Source organism: Mangifera indica, unplaced genomic scaffold (genome assembly GCF_011075055.1).
Source record: "Mangifera indica cultivar Alphonso unplaced genomic scaffold, CATAS_Mindica_2.1 Un_0008, whole genome shotgun sequence".
NCBI classification, from domain to species: domain Eukaryota; kingdom Viridiplantae; phylum Streptophyta; class Magnoliopsida; order Sapindales; family Anacardiaceae; genus Mangifera; species Mangifera indica.
Window position 1 is genome coordinate 242890 of NW_025401100.1, and position 20416 is coordinate 263305.

General features: G+C 33.0%; 2 protein-coding genes and 1 long non-coding RNA gene across 3 annotated transcripts; 1 reads left to right on the plus strand and 2 right to left on the minus strand.

Moving 5' to 3' along the window:
• Window positions 1–626: 626 nt before the first annotated feature.
• LOC123205545 lies at window positions 627–1421 on the plus strand. Its single transcript, XR_006499860.1, has 2 exons — window positions 627–907; window positions 993–1421. It is a non-coding gene; the product is annotated as an uncharacterized LOC123205545 (long non-coding RNA).
• Window positions 1422–2709: 1288 nt separating this feature from the next.
• LOC123205544 (MDIS1-interacting receptor like kinase 2-like) lies at window positions 2710–3822 on the minus strand. Its single transcript, XM_044622526.1, has 2 exons — window positions 3256–3822; window positions 2710–3167 (listed from the first exon to the last, which is right to left on the minus strand). The coding sequence occupies exons 1-2, from the start codon at window positions 3425–3427 to the stop codon at window positions 2872–2874; spliced, it is 468 nt and encodes a 155-aa protein (XP_044478461.1). The 5' UTR covers window positions 3428–3822; the 3' UTR covers window positions 2710–2871.
• Window positions 3823–13753: 9931 nt separating this feature from the next.
• Window positions 13754–16122, minus strand: LOC123205561 (MDIS1-interacting receptor like kinase 2-like). The gene is made up of 3 exons (XM_044622550.1): window positions 15486–16122; window positions 14121–15341; window positions 13754–13770 (listed from the first exon to the last, which is right to left on the minus strand). The coding sequence occupies exons 1-3, from the start codon at window positions 16120–16122 to the stop codon at window positions 13754–13756; spliced, it is 1875 nt and encodes a 624-aa protein (XP_044478485.1).
• Window positions 16123–20416: the final 4294 nt, after the last annotated feature.

Sequence of the window (20416 nt, forward strand, 5' to 3'; positions counted from 1 at the left end):
TTTTCCCTTCTCATATCTGGCCCTCTCCTCTGTTGACATGCCTATAAGTTTTGTTACACACCCTAAATTGTCTTGATAAATTATTCTTATCTGCCAACTTAGATGTCAAAACTCACGTTTGTCAACCTTAAATCACTAGGTTTCTCCATCCATCAAGCTAATGTTTACACAGAGTGTTGCTTCCTTGGTCGCTCCGCATTTGGGTACAAGAGGACTGGTCACTTAATGCCTTTCTATAAAGCATTTGTTTTGTTTCAATGTGTTTATACACTATAATATCAATTTAAATATATAATCCTGTGAAATAAGACAACGTGTATAAATAATGAATATTATTTTGTGTATTAATAATAAAGAGTATTATGTCACGATATGATTATGTCTCACTTTTTTTTTTTAATTTAAAATCACTTAATAACACGGTGTTATGTCTTCGTTAATACACAAATTAGTACTCGTTGTTAGTACATGTACTTATCCCAAAATAAATGTTTACCCTTATGCATCATAGGCTGATTTTATTGTTTCATGGTATTTTTTTTTATCATTCTTAACCTTGGACAGTAATTTAATCCAAAAAGTGGTTGCTTTTAAAGTTATTTTGGTTCTGCACCATGGTTTTATCTGATTCTCTGACTCAGAAAACTTTTATCATTCTGTGGCAGAAATTATGTTGTTCAATCTATTATAGAGCTGAAGATCCCTTCTGTCACTGCCAACTTGCTCAGTTCAAAGGCCGCTATGTTCACCTATCAAAGAAAAAATTTAGCAGTCATGTTGTGGAAAAATGCATCAAGCATTTTGGAGAGAGTCGATCACAAATTGTCCATGAATTGCTGTCTGTGCCTCATTTTGAACAGTTGCTGCTAGATCCATTTGCAATTATATCATTCTGACAGTTACCAAGGTTTGGAGCACAACATCCTTTTAACAACTTCTCTGATGTCTTCCAAACTTTTGATCGAACCTTACTCCTTAATTTCTATCTTCAGGGTCCCCTTCATGCTGCACTGCTTGAAGCTGCTCGACCCCACTCTTTCTTACGAACTAGTCCATATTGTACGCGGATTTTCTCTGGAAATCTGTCAAAGAAGTGATGTAAATTCGGGTGTGGTGGCAAGTGTTGTTGCTCTCCAAAACTTACTAACCTGTTCACTATTCAGAAGTTTTACTATTTCTTGGGGCACTGGATGTTGAACAGCCTTCAAAATTTGAAGTGGGTCCTCAAGAGAAACTTTGAAACTTAGTACCTACGGATGATCTCTCCATGATTTTGAAGAACGTAAACTGGAAGTTTTTGCTGCTGGTTGTTTATTTTGCTTATGCAACTTGTATGTACTGTTCTGTTGTCTTCTTGGTGTTGTTGTTGTCCTGTTGATCTGAACTGTTACTGTATAATGGTTCACCCTTTTTACTTTTAATCTGGGTAAATGCCATGCGGTAGTTTATTTCCTCATAAATTCTGAGATGATTTTCTTAAGGGATGACAAAAGGACTCTTTCAAAGAATATAAAAATGATATAGAAAGATTATACTCTGACTGGGACACATGTCCTAAAATTATGACTGCTCTCCGCCACTTATTGGTGTTCCATTCTCGTGAAGATCTTTGTTTGCTTATGGCGGAGGTATTTTTCCTGGAAAATAATCTATGCAAGTGGCTATGCTCTGCTATGACTTTTCCATACCAGTTACGGGCCCAACATGTGATTGAACATTGGAAGAATGAGGTGGAAGTTAATACAACCAAACAGTGAATGTAATATTTTCTTCGGTCCATCTCTCTGGTTGAGTTTGATAGAGATGGATATCGATTTTAAAGATGACAAATGAGTTTATCATTTACTCATGCTTCTGCGTTGACTGTCATTATCCGACGAATTTTCATGAAACAGTTTTCTTTTCGTTGTTTCAATTTTATTTTATTTGTTACCATTCTGATTATAAAACCTCCAACCGGCTTGTTAAATATAATTTCAAAATAAATAAAATTACACATAATTTTATCAATAAAACTATGTATACCTATTTTTGGTACATAATTTATGTACACAGATTAGGTGTTATCATGTGATTAGATATTTTTTTATCATATGATGACACATGTTTTAAAATCACCTAATTACATAATGACACATCACTGTGTATATGAATTGTGTACCAAAAATGGATACACAAAGCATTGTTCTAATTTTATATATAAATAATAATGTATTATAATATGATTAAGTGTTATTTTTTTATTTTTAATTATCTAATCATCTGATGACATATCTTATTTATATATAAAGTTTTGTGTATAACATTACTCTTTGAAAATTCATCTTGGAGATGTGATTGAAACTATAGTTTGTCAAATTTGTTAAAAATATTTTTATTTGATGTGATTCTAATCAAATTTGATTTTTTATTGAGTCTGATTTTGATGTGTTATTTATTATTTGTTTATTTTATAAGATTAGGATTCTAATTTAATTATTTATTAATTTTCTATTTAATAGAATTAAAATTTTAGTTTAGTTATTTAATATCTTTTTATTTCATAAAATTAAGATTTTAGTTTAAATTACATTATAATACTATATATTATACAATGTTTCATAAATAATATTAATTCGTTTATAATCAATTCATAATTCTACCGAATCGTGGTTTCTACAAACATTATGATTTGAATTCAATGCTATAAATAAATAATATAACTCCATGTTTATTTGTAAGCATTTATTACTTGAAGAAATATATAAATACCTTACAAATTAGGCAACACTTACTGTGTGGAAGCAGTTGCTTTTACCTCACATTTCCTCTACTTGATCCTAACCTTTTACAATACAATTTATTTATCCGGATTTAATAGTGTAAAGGGCTCTAGAACTGATCTAACGTCTGGGAAATCATGCGCATGGATGGCCTAGATCGTGGATTGACATGTAAGCAAGCAGTTGCTAGCTTTACAATGGTCATCACTTGTTCCTCAACTTCAGGAGGAGGAAGTGGAAGTCGTTGGTCCAGAATATCTTTCACCAGCATGCTCTCACTTGTTAAATGGGACAATAGAGCAGAGATTATATCGCCTGGATGCTTTCCTTTAATCACTTCCATTGCTATCACTCCAAAACTATACACATCACATTTTTCTGTAACTTCCATTGTATAAGCGAGCTCTATAAAAAATTCAGTCTGAATCGTCATTATACAAACATTATGTCATATATTAAAATTAGGCACGCAATTCAGAATGAGCTATAATACCTGGTGCAATGTATCCATATGTGCCAGCAAGTTCGGTCCAATTGGATGAGTCTCTCTTCAACAGCTTAGCAGTGCCAAAATCTGAAACATGAGCCACATATTCCTCGTCAAGCAAAATGTTGTTGCTTGATATGTCTCGATGAACAATCGGAATAGAGCAATTATGATGCATGTAAGACAGCGCATGAGCCACATCCCTGACGATATTCACCCTCTTGAACCAATTCAATTCTTTAGCGGTTTCTTCTTTGCTCAAGATTGTGGCCAAACTACCCCTTTCAAGATACTCATAAACTAAAAAAGAGTGTTGCTTGTTTGAACAAAAGCCGTACAACTTCACAATGTTTCGGTGTCGTATCTCCGTTAAAGTCTTGACCTAATTCAAAAACTCCTTTTGATGTGTTATTTCAACATTTGGTAACGGGTGGAGTTTTTTAATAGCTACTATGCTACCTGATGGCAGCATGGCCTTATAAACGCTACTGTATCCTCCTTTCCCAATACAGTACCTAGCATCAAAAGCTTTGGTTGAATCCATGATTTCTTTGTACAGAATTCTTCCACCAACAGTTGACACCGAGATAAGCTCGCCATCCTCCCCACTGCTTTGTTCAGCTGATTTTGTAATATTCACCTTTTAATTATTATTATCATTAGTATTATTATTATTATCATAATTATTATTATTATTATTATTTTTTTAAATAGGATAAAATTTAAATTTTAGGGGATAAGGTGAGTTTAATTTTTTAAAAATATTTTATTAGGTAAAATCTAGATAATAGTTAAATCTTTCCATTAAGAGATGAGATATTTTATTGGTGATAAATGTGGATTTATTTCAAAACTTATTTTTCTTTAAAGAAAAATAAAATCATTATTAATAAAGGGAGAGAGAGGATTTTCTTATTTTCAAAACAAAGAGCAAAGTTTGGAGTAATGATTTTAGGAAGAGAAGAATTGTGAGTAGGAGACTAAAGCAAGGAAATAGTGTTGTTTTATTTCATTAAGGTATGTCTCAATATTTTATTATTTTGATATATAGGTGTTTTATGATTTGAAGATTAGGGTTTCTTTTAGGATTCGACTCAATTTTGCATTGTAAATTGCTTCTTTCATGATAGTTTTATATTAGTTTGTAAATTTACTAAAAACAAAAGAAAATTATGTACCTTTAATTCTATTTTTATTTTATATATTAATTTCGTTTTATGAAAAGAAAGAAAAAAATAATAATAATACAATTTTTTAGCAATTTGTTGATATCTTAATTTGGTAAAAGATTTATTTATTTTTATATATATTTTTTTCATCGTTTTCAATTTAAATATTTTTTTAACATAAATCAATATGTCTAGTTATGTTCTGAAAATTTTCATAATTTTATCTATTTAATACAATTTATTAAAATTGTTAAAGTATTGAGTGTTAAACCTGAAATTTATTTGACAGAATTTGTGACTAGTAAAGAAATATAATTTTCAGTTTCTTTTTGAATTGATTTTGACTTGAATAATTTTTTTATAAGTAAATTAGCATATATAGTTTAATTCTGGAAGTTTTCAAAATTTTGTAAATTTTATGTTATCTACTAAAATTATTATAAGTGTATATGTTCAATCTGGAATATTTTTGACAGTGTTAATGGTTTGTGATAAAAATTTCGTTTTGCATGACTTTTAAAATATTTTGGGTTCATATTTTTTTGATAAAAACGTCAATATGTTAAGTTTATATTTGCAAAATTTCGTGAATTTTCGAGTTATACAGAATTTTATAAAATTGCTGGAAGCATGAACTGTCAAACTTGAAAACTGTTGTTGTGATTAGGAGCTGTGGACGGAAGTAATTTTTTTTAGAAGTTTATATTTATTTTTTTTAGCTGAATAATTTTTGGGTAAACCATCTATATGTCTTCTTTGTCTTTGCAAAGTTTTGTAACGTTTTAATTTGTGTAAAAATTTATAAAATTCATAGAACGAAGGTTATACAGTATAAATATGTGTTAGTTAAGTCTAGGATTATTCACCTTAGACACTCTTAGAATTTGTAAAATTAGTTTTGGAATTGAGGATTTTCAGTGGGATTTAAGGATATTACTAAGAGTATTATTACAATTTGAATTCATTGGTTTTGGCTAGGATCCGAATAGGTTGTACGTGATAGCTTGGATCGTATAAGGGTTTGTGTAGACTTTTGCTGGTAGTCAAGGTAAGTAGAAACTATTCTTTTTGTATACATAAAAATGTTATATGTTTGGAAATGATACTTAAATCTGAAAAATTTGGTTTTCGCAAGCTATATAATATTTTTATAAACGTCTTCTATCAAACCCAAAGAATTTCTACAAATGCTTTGTTTATATAATATATATATATATGTTTCTTTGATTTATATATATAATTGTTTTGTTCGCATACATGGGTTGTAAGTTATATAAATGATATTTCATTCTGTTTGTATCAAATGACTTTTGCAAGTTATAAAATATTTTCGTATACTTTTTGTTCCACTTAAATTTTAATTACTCAGACATTGATTCAATAAAATTATTTATGGTACATTTATGATTTGAAATTTTGTTTATATATATACGGTTTTGACTCATTGTCCGTAGTCTCTGAATATCTGCTCTGAACTCTGAAACTATAAGTTTGGTCCAGCTGGATTATTTGTTCTGTTGTGCACATTTCTGAAATTCTGGCCGGGTCACCGGGATTACAGGTGACATTTGATTCTGAAATTTTGGCCGGGTCACCGGGAGTACAGGTGACACTACGTGACAAGAGTTTAAAATAAATTTTGACTTAAGTTTGATAGTTTGAAAGGTTCTGAAATAATTTATTTATTTATTTATTTATTTGTGGTTTTATATGTGTAAGCACTTGGTTTTCTGTTTGACCTTCTTTTATTTGATTTTCTTTATTAATGTTTAAATTAAATGTTTAAGTATGCATATATAACGTTTAGCTTCTGCTTACTGAGTTGACGGCTTACCCCTCGTCATTAACATTTTTGCAGATTAAAGATGTCATAAAGTGTGAGTTTCTGTTTAGCTTTGGGGAATAAAGAATAAAAGAAGTTAGCTGGGAAGATTGGCTAAGAGAAAAAAAAAAAAATAATAAATTAGTTTAGTAACTATTTGATTGTATGTTTTGTTTGAAAGATTTTTGTTTTTCATGTTTTTTTGTGGTTGAAAAACTTTGTATTCAAGATTTGACTTTATTTAAGGGATTTATGAAGTCTTTTGAAATCATATGTTTTATTATAGTTTTGGGGTGTTACAGTTGTGGTATCAGAGCTTTAGGTTTAAGATTCTGTAGACTTTTAAGATGATTTTAATTTGTGTTGTGGTAATATGATTTAGCAATAAAATCATGTTATATGATTATCTTTAGATAAATTTAGTATATATATAGGCTTATATTTTTAGTTTACACTAAAGTTTTGCTAATTTTGTTATTGTCATTAAGATGCCACCACGTAAATCTGCTACAAGGCAAGACCCTTCAGCTTCGAGAGATGACAATCAAGATAATGACAACATTACCCTTCGTCAACTTGCTCAAGAAAGCAACCCGATGTTGTATGCGATGAATAAATTTCTAGAAAGTCAAGCTCGAGTCTTAGAGCAATTAGCAAATGGTCAAGCCCCCGCAAGGCAGGATGTGAGGAACGAAGAACAAGATGTTAATGCTGGTGGTGCAACGTTGGAGCAATTTAAGAAGTTAGGACCTCCTGTCTTCAAAGGGACCACAGATCCTATGGTAGCTGAAGCTTGGTTGAAGCAAATGCAAAAGATATTCACAGCTATGGGGTGTAGTGATAATCAAAAGGTTGTCTTTGCTACATTTATGCTTCAAGGTGAGGCTGATCATTGGTGGGAGGCTACTTCACGTCTTTTAAGGAATCAATTGGGTGTAGCCCCTATTACTTGGAGTAGGTTTGAAGAGGTTTTCAATGAGAAATACTTTCCTGATCATGTGCGTTTTAAGATGGAGGCTGATTTTCTTAGTCTAATTCAGGGTGACAAATCTGTGGCTGAGTATGAAGAAAAGTTTACTACTCTATCTCGTTTTGCAATAGGACTTATAAAGGATGAAGGTAGTCGTTGTCGACGTTTCTTTGAGGGTTTAAGACCAGCTATCAAGAGTCGATTGTCTATTCTAAAGTTGAATACTTATGCTGATATGGTTGAGCGGGCAATGATAGCAGAGAGATATTTAGCTGAGTCTCAGAATGCTCGAGACAAACGGAGTAAGCAGTTTAAGCCTGGTGGTAATCGCAGTGGTGGTTCAAGCAAGCAAATTGGTTCTTTTCAACCTCGAATTTTGGGTGGTTCATTTCAAAAGCCTATGGGAGGGGGATCTCTTCAGAATAATGTAGCATCACTTTGTAGTTTTTGTGGTAGGGCACATTCTGGAGAATGTCACAGAAAGACTGGAGCTTGTTTTAACTGTGGACAGATAGGGCATTTAGTCAGAGACTGCCCAAAGAAGCGTGGTGTTTTTAGCACTCAAAATGTTGAAGGTCAAAACAAGAAGCCAAAGACTCAAGGACGAGTATTTGCCATGACTAATCAAGATGTTGAGGCTTCCAACGATGTGGTGGCAGGTATATTATCTCTATTTTCTAAGGAAGCTAAAGCTTTATTTGACTCTGGTGCAACTCATTCTTTTGTATCATGTGCTTTTACTTGTCATTGTGAGAAATCCCCTGAGCCACTAAAATACCCTTTATCAATCGCTACTCCTCTAGGTGATTGTGTGTGGATTGATTGTGTTTATAAGTCTTGTGAAATTTGCCTTGGGGGTAGAAAATTTCTTGTAGATCTTTTACCCTTAGAGATGTATGACTTTGATGTTATTCTAGGGATGAATTGGTTAGCAAAGTATCATGCTAGTATTAATTGTTTTTCCAAGGAGGTTATTTTTCATATATCAGAAGATGAAGCTTTTCGATTTCAAGGGGCACAAAGTTCCTATAGTGGGTTGATTTCGGCAGTTAGAGTTAGAAACTTAGTAAATAAAGGAAGTGGGGGATTTGTGGCTTGTGTTACAGTTGATAAGGATAAAGAGGCGAGACTTGAGGATATTCTGATAGTTAGAGATTTTTCAGATGTATTTCCAGAAGACTTACCAGGCTTACCTCCTGATAGAGAGATTGAATTTGCAATTGATTTGTTACCTGGGACTGCTCCAATTTCTAAGGCTCCATATAGGATGGCACCTTTAGAGTTAAAAGAGTTGAAGGTTCAATTGCAAGAGTTATTGGATAAAAGACTCATCCGTCCTAGTGTTTCACCTTGGGGTGCTCCTGTATTATTTGTGAAGAAAAAAGATGGGTCTATGAGATTATGCATTGACTATCGTCAGCTGAACTTGGTCACCATTAAAAATAAGTATCCTCTTCCTAGGATTGACGACCTATTTGATCAATTGCAAGGTGCAGCAGTGTTTTCAAAGATTGACTTACGATCAGGGTACCATCAATTGAAGATTAAGCCTGATGATGTGCCAAAGACAGCTTTCCGTACTCGTTATGGGCATTATGAATTTTTAGTCATGCCTTTCGGGTTAACTAATGCTCCAGCAGCTTTTATGGACTTGATGAATAGAGTATTTCAAAATTATTTGGATCAATTTGTTATTGTGTTTATAGATGATATATTGGTTTTCTCTAAGAGTGAGGAGGAACATGAAGAACATTTAAGGATTGTTTTACAAACCCTTCGAGAGAAAAAGCTTTATGCAAAATTTAAAAAGTGTGAGTTCTGGATAGACAAGGTGGTGTTTTTGGGACATGTGGTAACTAAGGATGGAATTAGTGTTGACCCTTCTAAGATTGAAGCTGTGGTGAATTGGCAACGACCTGCTAATGTTACAGAAGTTAGAAGTTTTTTGGGGTTAGCTGGTTATTATAGGCGATTTGTGGAAGGATTTTCTAGTCTTGCATCACCTTTGACTCAGCTGACAAGAAAAGATGTCAAATTTCATTGGGATGAGGAGTGTGAGAAGAGTTTTCAAGAGTTAAAACAAAGATTGGTTTCTGCACCGGTGCTAACGGTTCCTTCAAGTGGTGGTGGTTTTATCATTTATAGTAATGCATCTAAGAAAGGTTTGGGATGTGTGTTGATGCAACATGGTAAGGTGGTGGCTTATGCTTCTAGGCAACTGAAAAATTATGAACGAAATTATCCTACTCATGATCTGGAGTTGGCAGCTGTGGTTTTTGCTTTAAAGATCTGGAGGCATTACCTCTATGGGGAAACTTGTGAGATTTTCACTGATCATAAAAGCTTGAAGTATTTATTTACCCAAAAAGAGTTAAATTTGAGGCAAAGGAGATGGTTAGAACTTGTGAAGGATTATGATTGTCGTATTCATTATCATCCAGGGAAGGCTAATGTGGTAGCTGATGCTCTTAGTAGAAAATCATTTGGGGGTATAGCAAATTTAATTTGTACTCAGAAACATATATTGGATGATTTGAGGAAATATGAAGTCATGGTGGTATTACCTGGCCATAGTGGTTTTCTGGCAAACATAAAGGTTCAACCAATGTTAATTGAAAGAATTAAAATGGCTCAGAAGGAGGATCCGTTATTATTGGAAATTGTAAATGAAGTAAAGAAAGGAAATAAGTTGGAATTTGGATTGTCTGACGATGATATTTTAAGGTTTGGGAAACGAATTTGTGTTCCTAATAATAATAATTTGAAAAAGGAAATTTTGAGTGAAGCTCATGAATCTGCTTATAGCGTTCATCCAGGGGGTACTAAAATGTATCGTGATTTGAGAAATAACTTTTGGTGGAGAAACATGAAGAATGATATTGCTGATTATGTCTCTAAATGTTTGGTATGCCAACAAGTAAAGATTGAACATCAAAGACCTGGGGGACCTCTACAGCCTTTGCCTATTCCTGAATGGAAATGGGACCATATTACTATGGATTTTGTGAGTGGTTTGCCTCGTTCAAAAAGGGGATTTGATTCTATATGGGTGGTGGTTGATCGTTTGACTAAATCAGCACATTTCTTGGCAGTGAAAATCACCTATAATATGTTTCAGTTGGCTGACTTATTTATTCGAGAGATTGTGAGATTGCATGGAGTTCCTCAATCTATTGTGTCGGATAGAGATGCACGTTTCACCTCTAAATTTTGGGTAAGTTTGCACCAAAATCTTGGGACAAAACTTAGTTTTAGCACTGCTTTCCATCCTCAAACTGATGGTCAATCTGAAAGGACTATCCAAACCCTTGAAGATATGTTGAGAGCATGTATGCTAGACTTGGGTGGTTCTTGGGAAGACCATTTACCCCTAATAGAGTTTGCTTATAATAACAGTTTCCACTCTAGTATTGGTATGGCTCCTTATGAAGCTTTGTATGGTCGGAAGTGTAGATCACCTATTTGTTGGGAAGAAGTTGGAGAAAGGAAGTTGCTAGGACCAGAGCTCGTTCAGATTACATCTGATAAAATTAAGTTGATTAGAGAAAGGCTTCACACAGCTCAAAGTAGACAAAAGAGTTATGCTGATCATCGTAGACGAGAGTTGGAATTTGAGGTTGGAGATTTTGTTTTTCTGAAAGTGTCACCTTGGAAAGGAGTTTTTCGGTTTGGAAAGAGAGGGAAGCTAAGCCCTAGGTTTATAGGGCCATTCGAAATTTTAGAGAGGATTGGTGCAGTTGCATACCGTGTGGCCTTACCACCAAGTCTCTCAAGGCTTCACAATGTATTTCATGTTTCGGCATTAAGGAAATATTTGGCGGACCCATCCCATGTTTTAGACTATCAGCCAATCCAAATCTCTGAAGATTTGTCATATGAAGAGCAAGCCTTAGAAGTCATTGATAGAAAAGAGCAATTTCTAAGGAATAGAGTTATTCCATTGGTAAAGGTGCGTTGGAGAAATCACTCGTTAGAAGAGGCCACGTGGGAGCAAGAGGCTGAAATAAAGGAGAAGTATCCTCAACTTTTTGAAGCTTTAGGTATGTACTAATTTCGAGGACGAAATTTTTTTTTAGGGGGGAGAATTGTAATATTCACCTTTTAATTATTATTATCATTAGTATTATTATTATCATAATTATTATTATTATTATTATTATTTTAAATAGGATAAAATTTAAATTTTAGGGGATAAGGTGAGTTTAATTTTTTAAAAATATTTTATTAGGTAAAATCTAGATAATAGTTAAATCTTTCCATTAAGAGATGAGATATTTTATTGGTGATAAATGTGGATTTATTTCAAAACTTATTTTTCTTTAAAGAAAAATAAAATCATTATTAATAAAGGGAGAGAGAGGATTTTCTTATTTTCAAAACAAAGAGCAAAGTTTGGAGTAATGATTTTAGGAAGAGAAGAATTGTGAGTAGGAGACTAAAGCAAGGAAATAGTGTTGTTTTATTTCATTAAGGTATGTCTCAATATTTTATTATTTTGATATATAGGTGTTTTATGATTTGAAGATTAGGGTTTCTTTTAGGATTCGACTCAATTTTGTATTGTAAATTGCTTCTTTCATGATAGTTTTATATTAGTTTGTAAATTTACTAAAAACAAAAGAAAATTATGTACCTTTAATTCTATTTTTATTTTATATATTAATTTCGTTTTATGAAAAGAAAGAAAAAAATAATAATAATACAATTTTTTAGCAATTTGTTGATATCTTAATTTGGTAAAAGATTTATTTATTTTTATATATATTTTTTTCATCGTTTTCAATTTAAATATTTTTTTAACATAAATCAATATGTCTAGTTATGTTCTGAAAATTTTCATAATTTTATCTATTTAATACAATTTATTAAAATTGTTAAAGTATTGAGTGTTAAACCTGAAATTTATTTGACAGAATTTGTGACTAGTAAAGAAATATAATTTTCAGTTTCTTTTTGAATTGATTTTGACTTGAATAATTTTTTTATAAGTAAATTAGCATATATAGTTTAATTCTGGAAGTTTTCAAAATTTTGTAAATTTTATGTTATCTACTAAAATTATTATAAGTGTATATGTTCAATCTGGAATATTTTTGACAGTGTTAATGGTTTGTGATAAAAATTTCGTTTTGCATGACTTTTAAAATATTTTGGGTTCATATTTTTTTGATAAAAACGTCAATATGTTAAGTTTATATTTGCAAAATTTCGTGAATTTTCGAGTTATACAGAATTTTATAAAATTGCTGGAAGCATGAACTGTCAAACTTGAAAACTGTTGTTGTGATTAGGAGCTGTGGACGGAAGTAATTTTTTTTAGAAGTTTATATTTATTTTTTTTAGCTGAATAATTTTTGGGTAAACCATCTATATGTCTTCTTTGTTTTTGCAAAGTTTTGTAACGTTTTAATTTGTGTAAAAATTTATAAAATTCATAGAACGAAGGTTATACAGTATAAATATGTGTTAGTTAAGTCTAGGATTATTCACCTTAGACACTCTTAGAATTTGTAAAATTAGTTTTGGAATTGAGGATTTTCAGTGGGATTTAAGGATATTACTAAGAGTATTATTACAATTTGAATTCATTGGTTTTGGCTAGGATCCGAATAGGTTGTACGTGATAGCTTGGATCGTATAAGGGTTTGTGTAGACTTTTGCTGGTAGTCAAGGTAAGTAGAAACTATTCTTTTTGTATGCATAAAAATGTTATATGTTTGGAAATGATACTTAAATCTGAAAAATTTGGTTTTCGCAAGCTATATAATATTTTTATAAACGTCTTCTATCAAACCCAAAGAATTTCTACAAATGCTTTGTTTATATAATATATATATATATGTTTCTTTGATTTATATATATAATTGTTTTGTTCGCATACATGGGTTGTAAGTTATATAAATGATATTTCATTCTGTTTGTATCAAATGACTTTTGCAAGTTATAAAATATTTTCGTATACTTTTTGTTCCACTTAAATTTTAATTACTCAGACATTGATTCAATAAAATTATTTATGGTACATTTATGATTTGAAATTTTGTTTATATATATACGGTTTTGACTCATTGTCCGTAGTCTCTGAATATCTGCTCTGAACTCTGAAACTATAAGTTTGGTCCAGCTGGATTATTTGTTCTGTTGTGCACATTTCTGAAATTCTGGCCGGGTCACCGGGATTACAGGTGACATTTGATTCTGAAATTTTGGCCGGGTCACCGGGAGTACAGGTGACACTACGTGACAAGAGTTTAAAATAAATTTTGACTTAAGTTTGATAGTTTGAAAGGTTCTGAAATAATTTATTTATTTATTTATTTATTTGTGGTTTTATATGTGTAAGCACTTGGTTTTCTGTTTGACCTTCTTTTATTTGATTTTCTTTATTAATGTTTAAATTAAATGTTTAAGTATGCATATATAACGTTTAGCTTCTGCTTACTGAGTTGACGGCTTACCCCTCGTCATTAACATTTTTGCAGATTAAAGATGTCATAAAGTGTGAGTTTCTGTTTAGCTTTGGGGAATAAAGAATAAAAGAAGTTAGCTGGGAAGATTGGCTAAGAGAAAAAAAAAAAAATATTAAATTAGTTTAGTAACTATTTGATTGTATGTTTTGTTTGAAAGATTTTTGTTTTTCATGTTTTTTTGTGGTTGAAAAACTTTGTATTCAAGATTTGACTTTATTTAAGGGATTTATGAAGTCTTTTGAAATCATATGTTTTATTATAGTTTTGGGGTGTTACAGATTTGTTTTTCCTTCTTTTCTGAAAAATTAAGTAAACCCCGAGTGCAAGCAAAAGAACTCCCAAAAGAGGGAATATAACTGAAAACACCAATTTTTTGACCTTTCCATTTCTATGTTTGTAAGTGACAGGAGATGTGCATGGTGGGAATCCCTGAACATTACCGCACAATCCCTTGTTCCCTTGTAACATATCAGCATCTTGAAATGCTTTGCTCTTAGGAATAGGGCCCTTCAACTGATTGTAGGATACGTCACCATACAACAGGCCCCTCATTTCCTCAAAACTGTTCGGAATGGAACCGGTAAGAGAATTATGGGAGAGATTTAGCTGCTCCAAGCTCTCCAAATGGCTCATTTGTGATGGTATCTCTCCTCCGAGAGAATTATGACTCAAATCTAACTGAGACAAGTGAAATAACTTCTTGAACTGAGCTGGAATTTCTTGGCTAAATTTGTTGTTGCTCAAATTCAGATAGTGCAGCTTGACCAAGTTTCCTAGATCTTCCGGTATTGCCTGGCTTAATTTGTTTGAGGATAGGTCCAAAGACTCAAGATTAGTCAGTAGCCCAATTTCTGGAGGCATGACACCGAAAAGTTGATTGTCACTGAGGTTGATCTTAATAAGAGTAGTCAACTTTCCCAATGTCTTTGGAATCTTCCCAACTAAATTGTTGGAAGAAAGATCAAGTGAATGTAGCTGAGCTACATTTCCAATCTCTGGTGGTATGGTTCCGGTGATATTGTTCCTCGCCGCATGTAGGGTAGTTAAATTGGGACAGCTTCCCCATTTAGATGATATTTCACCATGGAATTTGTTATGACTCATGTCTATGAAGCTCAGGTTTGGATAGATACCAAACTCTGTGGCTAAATTTCCGGTGAGTTGGTTGACTTCAAGATGGACTCTCACCAAGCTTATGCATGTTTTCAAGCCCTTGGGGATGTTACCTGTGAGATTATTATTGCTTGCAGAAAAGTTTGTGAGTGAACCACCTTGGCAAATGTTGGGCAAAGGACCAATAAACTGGTTTGTATGTAGTTGCAGTACTGACAATTTCATGAGATTCCCTATTTCTTGAGGAATGGATCCAGAAAGTTGGTTTTGGCAAAGATATAATATTTCTAAATTAATTAGATTGCCAAAAGAAGTAGGAAGTGAGCCATTTAATTGGTTTACACTCAACCGTAGATCTGTGAGAGATTTCAAGTTTCCAAGGTCTTTAGGAATGGGACCAGAAAGCTGATTTCCATAGAGATGAAGTAAGGTGAGGTTTGTCAACCCACCCAGTGATGCTGGAATAGAGCCAGAAAGATTATTAGTGTGAAGGCTTAGATGTGCAAGACACATCAAATTTCCTAATTCTTCAGGAATGAGACCGGAAAGTTGATTGTGAAAGGCATGCAACACAATAAGCTTTGTAAAATTTCCAAAACCGGAAGGAATGAGGCCTGTAAGACGGTTGGTATCCATGTAAAGTTCCACCAAATTGGTTAAATTTTCCATTTCTATAGGAATGAAACCTGAAAACGAATTATTGAAGAGATATAACCTAACCAGGTTGTTCAGATTACCAAGAGAAGCAGGAATTTGACCGTCTAGACTGTTGCTAGACAAGGCAAGCTCGTTAAGAGATCGACACTGACCAATTTCGGATGGAATTGAGCCATTCAATTGGTTTTCAACAAGGTGCAGGACCTGAAGATCTGTCAGGAGACCAATTTCAGGTGGGATTTTTCCAGAGAATTGATTAAAGGATAGATCAAGATAAATGAGCTTTGACAGGTTACCAATCTGAGATGGAATAACACCAGAGAGTGAATTTATTGTAAGATCAACATATTTAAGATGAGGGAAAGAGGAGGCTGAAAACTCATATAGCGTACCATTTAAACCGAAACTGGTAAGGTTTATTTTGATGACACTTCCAGCTAAATTGCATGAAATTCCAAGCCAAGAACATGGGGTTGTGAGTGGCTTGGATTTGGCGGCATTAGGAGAAAGCAGCGTCCAAGAAGTTAACCGAGATTGTGTTTGGTTTGTAAAGCTAGCTTTCCATCTTAGGAGAGCATTTGCCTCTTCAGTAGAAGTGGTAGAAGCAACAACACATGAGAACTGGACAAGGAAGAGAATGGTAAGTACTTTTTTAGAGCTTAATTTGCCCATGTCTGTTTCTTTTTTGATGTTGTGCTGTTAATACACAAATTCCCTCCTATTTATACTGTGGAATTAGTAGGAGTTTGTAGAGTGCGGCGAACTCTCAATACGATTTACACTCTGGAATAAATATTAAAGACAAATCATTTTGTCGGAAGACTTTGACATTTGGTCAATACAGCTAATTTCCTTCTCTGGGACCATATATGTGGAATTCTTTGCAGTAGTTTGAACATTTGCGTATTTTGACACTCTTTTTTAAACTAGATTGGATCAATCAGTTCAATTGGTTGAATAAGAAATTGATTTTAAGTCTAATTTAATTAGTATAAAAAAATAGTTTATTCATTAACTGGATTAAACTTGGTTAAAATTAGATGAATTAATCAAAATTAATAGAATTAAGTTTGCCTAAAATTTAAGATATTTTTTGATAATTTAATTATTTTTAAGTAATTTGATTATTTTTATTAGATTAGATGAATTTCTAAAAGTTTATAAAGAAAAATAAGTTCAAAAATAAAATTAGAAAGAAAAAAATATTTCATATTTAGTGAAATGTCTTCTATAGGTAATAACTTAGAGAATTATTTTTTTTGTATCATGAGATTAAGATATTTTTTTATTTTAATTATTTTATTGAAATCGAATAAATAATTATTGCTCCTTAAAAATAATATGATCTAATTTTCATAGATATAAATATCTTAATTTATTTTATTTTTTATAAATTTTTAAATAAAATATATTTATTATAATTTGATAATAAATTGAATTGATTTAAACACGGACAGGTGAAAAAGAAAATGAGCTTAAATTGATGACATGAGGATGCGTGGGTTGGGTTGATGGGTATTTGAAAAGAGGCTCAGCATATATTTTAAATGTCATTTTTGGCAAAACTTAAGCGTTTAAGACGTAATTGCAAGAAAGTAAACCATGTTCAAATTATTTAAAACTAGGTATGGCCAAGTGAATTGTAAAAGAACAATATCTATTTTAAATGAAAAAATAAATATAAATTTATATATATTATCATATGAGTAATTATTATTTTATTTTTATTCAAAATCATTAAATTACATAATAACATATATTAAATGTTGATATATATAGTTTTATCCAAGGGTGTGGAATTTGGAATTGGAACTTGAAGTTGCAATGGAAGACTTGATTAGTTTAAGGACGTACTAAAGGGGGCACGCAGCTTAGATCACGCTGACTTGGAAGAAAGCTACTTGACAATAGATGCTTGAATTGATAATCAATCTACCACTCAAATTCTTCTATAGCTGATGATCAAACTTATTTGAGCAAAAATTGTTTTCTCAATACATGATTTTTTCTGTTCTTTTAAACTACTTTTCTACCCTTTTACTGTTAAGATTAAACAGTAAAGACTGACTGATAGATGGGAGAACTGAAATTTCAACTCTTGGGTGGGAAATAGTCATCCAACCTATCAAAAATCAGAAAGCGTGAAAAAGAAAATGGACAAGTTAATATCCTCGCTTCTATAAATCTTATTATAATAAGTTCTAATGATTCTTGCCAATCAGGGCATCAACAAAGAAAGCGCACCAAGCGGATAAAAACTAGCATACAAGGTACAAAATGAAAGCACAGAAACTTATGTCAAAGCTAGTAAACAAGACACCAGTTTCAATAAAGTGTGTCTAGCTTCAAACTTTTCTTCTACATGATATGTCAGTTTAGCATAAATTCCATCAAATCACACATTGAGCATTACACTCATGAAAGGCACATTGCAAATATGCGTTCTTCCTTGTGGAAACAGATACAACCCATCAAGCGAAAGAAATATCTACCACATCCTAGGCTGCTTTATGCTTCCAACAAAGTAAAATACCAACATAAACAGTCAGCCATAAAGTTCATGATGCAATTTAGAACTGAAAAATGTGGATATGGGACTCACAAGAGCATTGGTTCTCCGCGGAGATGGAATTGGAGAAACAGAGCACCCACCATGTGGTGATGTTGAACAAGAGTGGTGCTACTAAAATAATAACTTTATTACTTAATAATTACAAACTTTATACAAAACCCACACACACACTTGATACACTCACACTCACACTTACTACACATACGGCATACTCTTTATTTTTGCACATCACAGCACTCACACGTAAGCAAACACTCACAGCGCTCACTTCTTAACTTTCTACACTCACTGCCTCTGAATTTCTTTTTCCTCTGCAGCATTCTCACTGCTTCTTCTTTTCACTCACAATTGGCTGGCCAACAAGTCTATTTATACCTGTTGAATTCAGTTAGCAAAACTGGCATTAACCTTTCTTTACTCTAGAATGGCGGCAGACTTGCATTGCAAATTCTAGATAATTTCGAAGGTGGCAGCAACTTGCAACATGGAGGCGGTGCCTTGTGGAGAAACTTCTGGAGAGAAAGAGGGAGGCAGTGCTCTCTTTAGCACTCCCCCTCACCGCCTACTCTCATGTATCATCAATCTCGTATGTGGTCATATTGAGCTGTCTACAATATTGAGATCTTCTGTTAATGTTGCATTCGCATATTTGGGATTTGGTTTATGTATCCTTGTAGACCTCCTAAGTTGAGGTACTTGCTCTTCCTACTCTTCTAATTGACTCGATTCAAGTTCTTCCATCACTCTAGGAGATACTCAAGTCTATTGTGGACTTTTTTATTTTTCAGAAGACTCAACTCTACCCTCTTGGCGTTCAACTATTGGTTGCCCTTCAATCCTTCCTTCTTTACTTGGCTGCTCGTTGTCAACCTTATCATTTTCTTTAACCTTCTCTTGAAGCTTTTCTTAAATCTCTTTGGAGTCTAATAGTAAATCGACCTATGGTGACCACCATGAGGATGTCTCATCAAACACCACGTTTCTTGATATGTAACACCGTCCCGTTGTTGGATCACAACACTTCCAACCTTTCTTCTGATCATCACAACCCACAAAAATGCAACTAATAGCCTTTTTATCAAACTTGTTTTATTAATGATCAGACACAAACGCATAGCAAACGCATCCAGATTTTCTGAAATGGCATACCATGGGCTTGAGAGTCCACAACTTCTCAAAAGATAACTTAAAGTCAAGCCTTGCTTGTGGTAACCTATTAATCACATGTATTGTTGTCTTCATACATTCAACAAGGTGGGATGTTCTTTGCATGCAACATGCTCCTACAAATCTTGGCCAAACGCCAATTCTTTCTTTCAGCAACTCCATTTTGCTGTAGCATCGTTGGACAGGAGAATTGTCTACGTATCCTTCTCTCTTGTAAGTATTTTGTAAACTCATGTGATATATCTTCTCCCTTGTTGTTTGTACGTAAACATTGTACCTTTTTCCCTATTTCTTTTCCAACCTTCTCTTTAAATTCCTTGAACTTGGAAAGGGTCTTTACTTTTTCTTTCAAAAAGTAAACCTAGACATACCTGGAGAAGTCATCTATGAAGCTTATCACGTATTTGAATCCACTGATAGATGCTTACTTTATTGGTCCAAACACATTTGAGTGGATCATTTCAAGAGGTGTCTTACTCTTGCATGTTGACTCCTCATGTGAGAGCCAATGAGCCTTCTTGTATTAGCACCTGACACACACTAAGTCTTCTTTTACGTCTAACTGTGGGAGACCCTTGAGCATACCTTTCTTCATCATCATTTTTAATTTGTGGTAACTCATGTGTTTAAGCCCTGCATGCCATAAATTTGGTGTCTTACTTTTCCTTGTTTTCTCTACATATGTTGTTTGCGCTGACATTACATAGACTCTAACTAATGTCCCTCCATGATTGGTTTACCTATAGGCTTTAAACTACGATACAACTTAACATCACTCAGGTCAAACACGATATAGTTGTCTAGAGTTGTGAGTTGTGATACTAACAATAAGTTCTTCTTTATTCCTTTCACATGGAAGACATCTATAACTTGGACTTGCTATGAACCAAATCAAGATGTTATCACTATTTGGTCTAAATGAGTAATAGGCAATCTTAAGTTGTTCACAATGACAACCATTCTCCTTCCTTTATATTCATACATGCTTGAAAACTTGTCTTTATCCCCAGTCATATGATTCGAACAGCTTGAGTCTACTATCCAATCATCATTATAATTGATTTCATCTCTCACAGAGATAAGGGCCATTGCATCATCATCCGACTCAACGATACAGGAGATTGCAAGCTTTTCTAGATTTTCAGCTACATAGGATGCTTAAGAATCTCATTCTTCTTCACTATGATTCTCCTTCAAGGTCGACGTTGTTACATTTCCTTCTATTCT

Excerpts from the sequence above, each read along its gene's own strand:
- LOC123205544 (XM_044622526.1), bottom strand. The coding sequence starts at position 3,427 with ATGCATCATAATTGCTCTATTCCGATTGTTCATCGAGACATATCAAGC. Across the intron at positions 3,168-3,255 it reads ATATGGATACATTGCACCAG|AGCTCGCTTATACAATGGAA; the intron begins GTATTATAGCTC and ends AATTTTTTATAG.
- LOC123205561 (XM_044622550.1), bottom strand. The coding sequence starts at position 16,122 with ATGGGCAAATTAAGCTCTAAAAAAGTACTTACCATTCTCTTCCTTGTC. Across the intron at positions 15,342-15,485 it reads ATATCTCTTCAATAATTCGT|TTTCCGGTCTCATTCCTGAA; the intron begins TTTCAGGTTTCA and ends TTCACAATCAAC.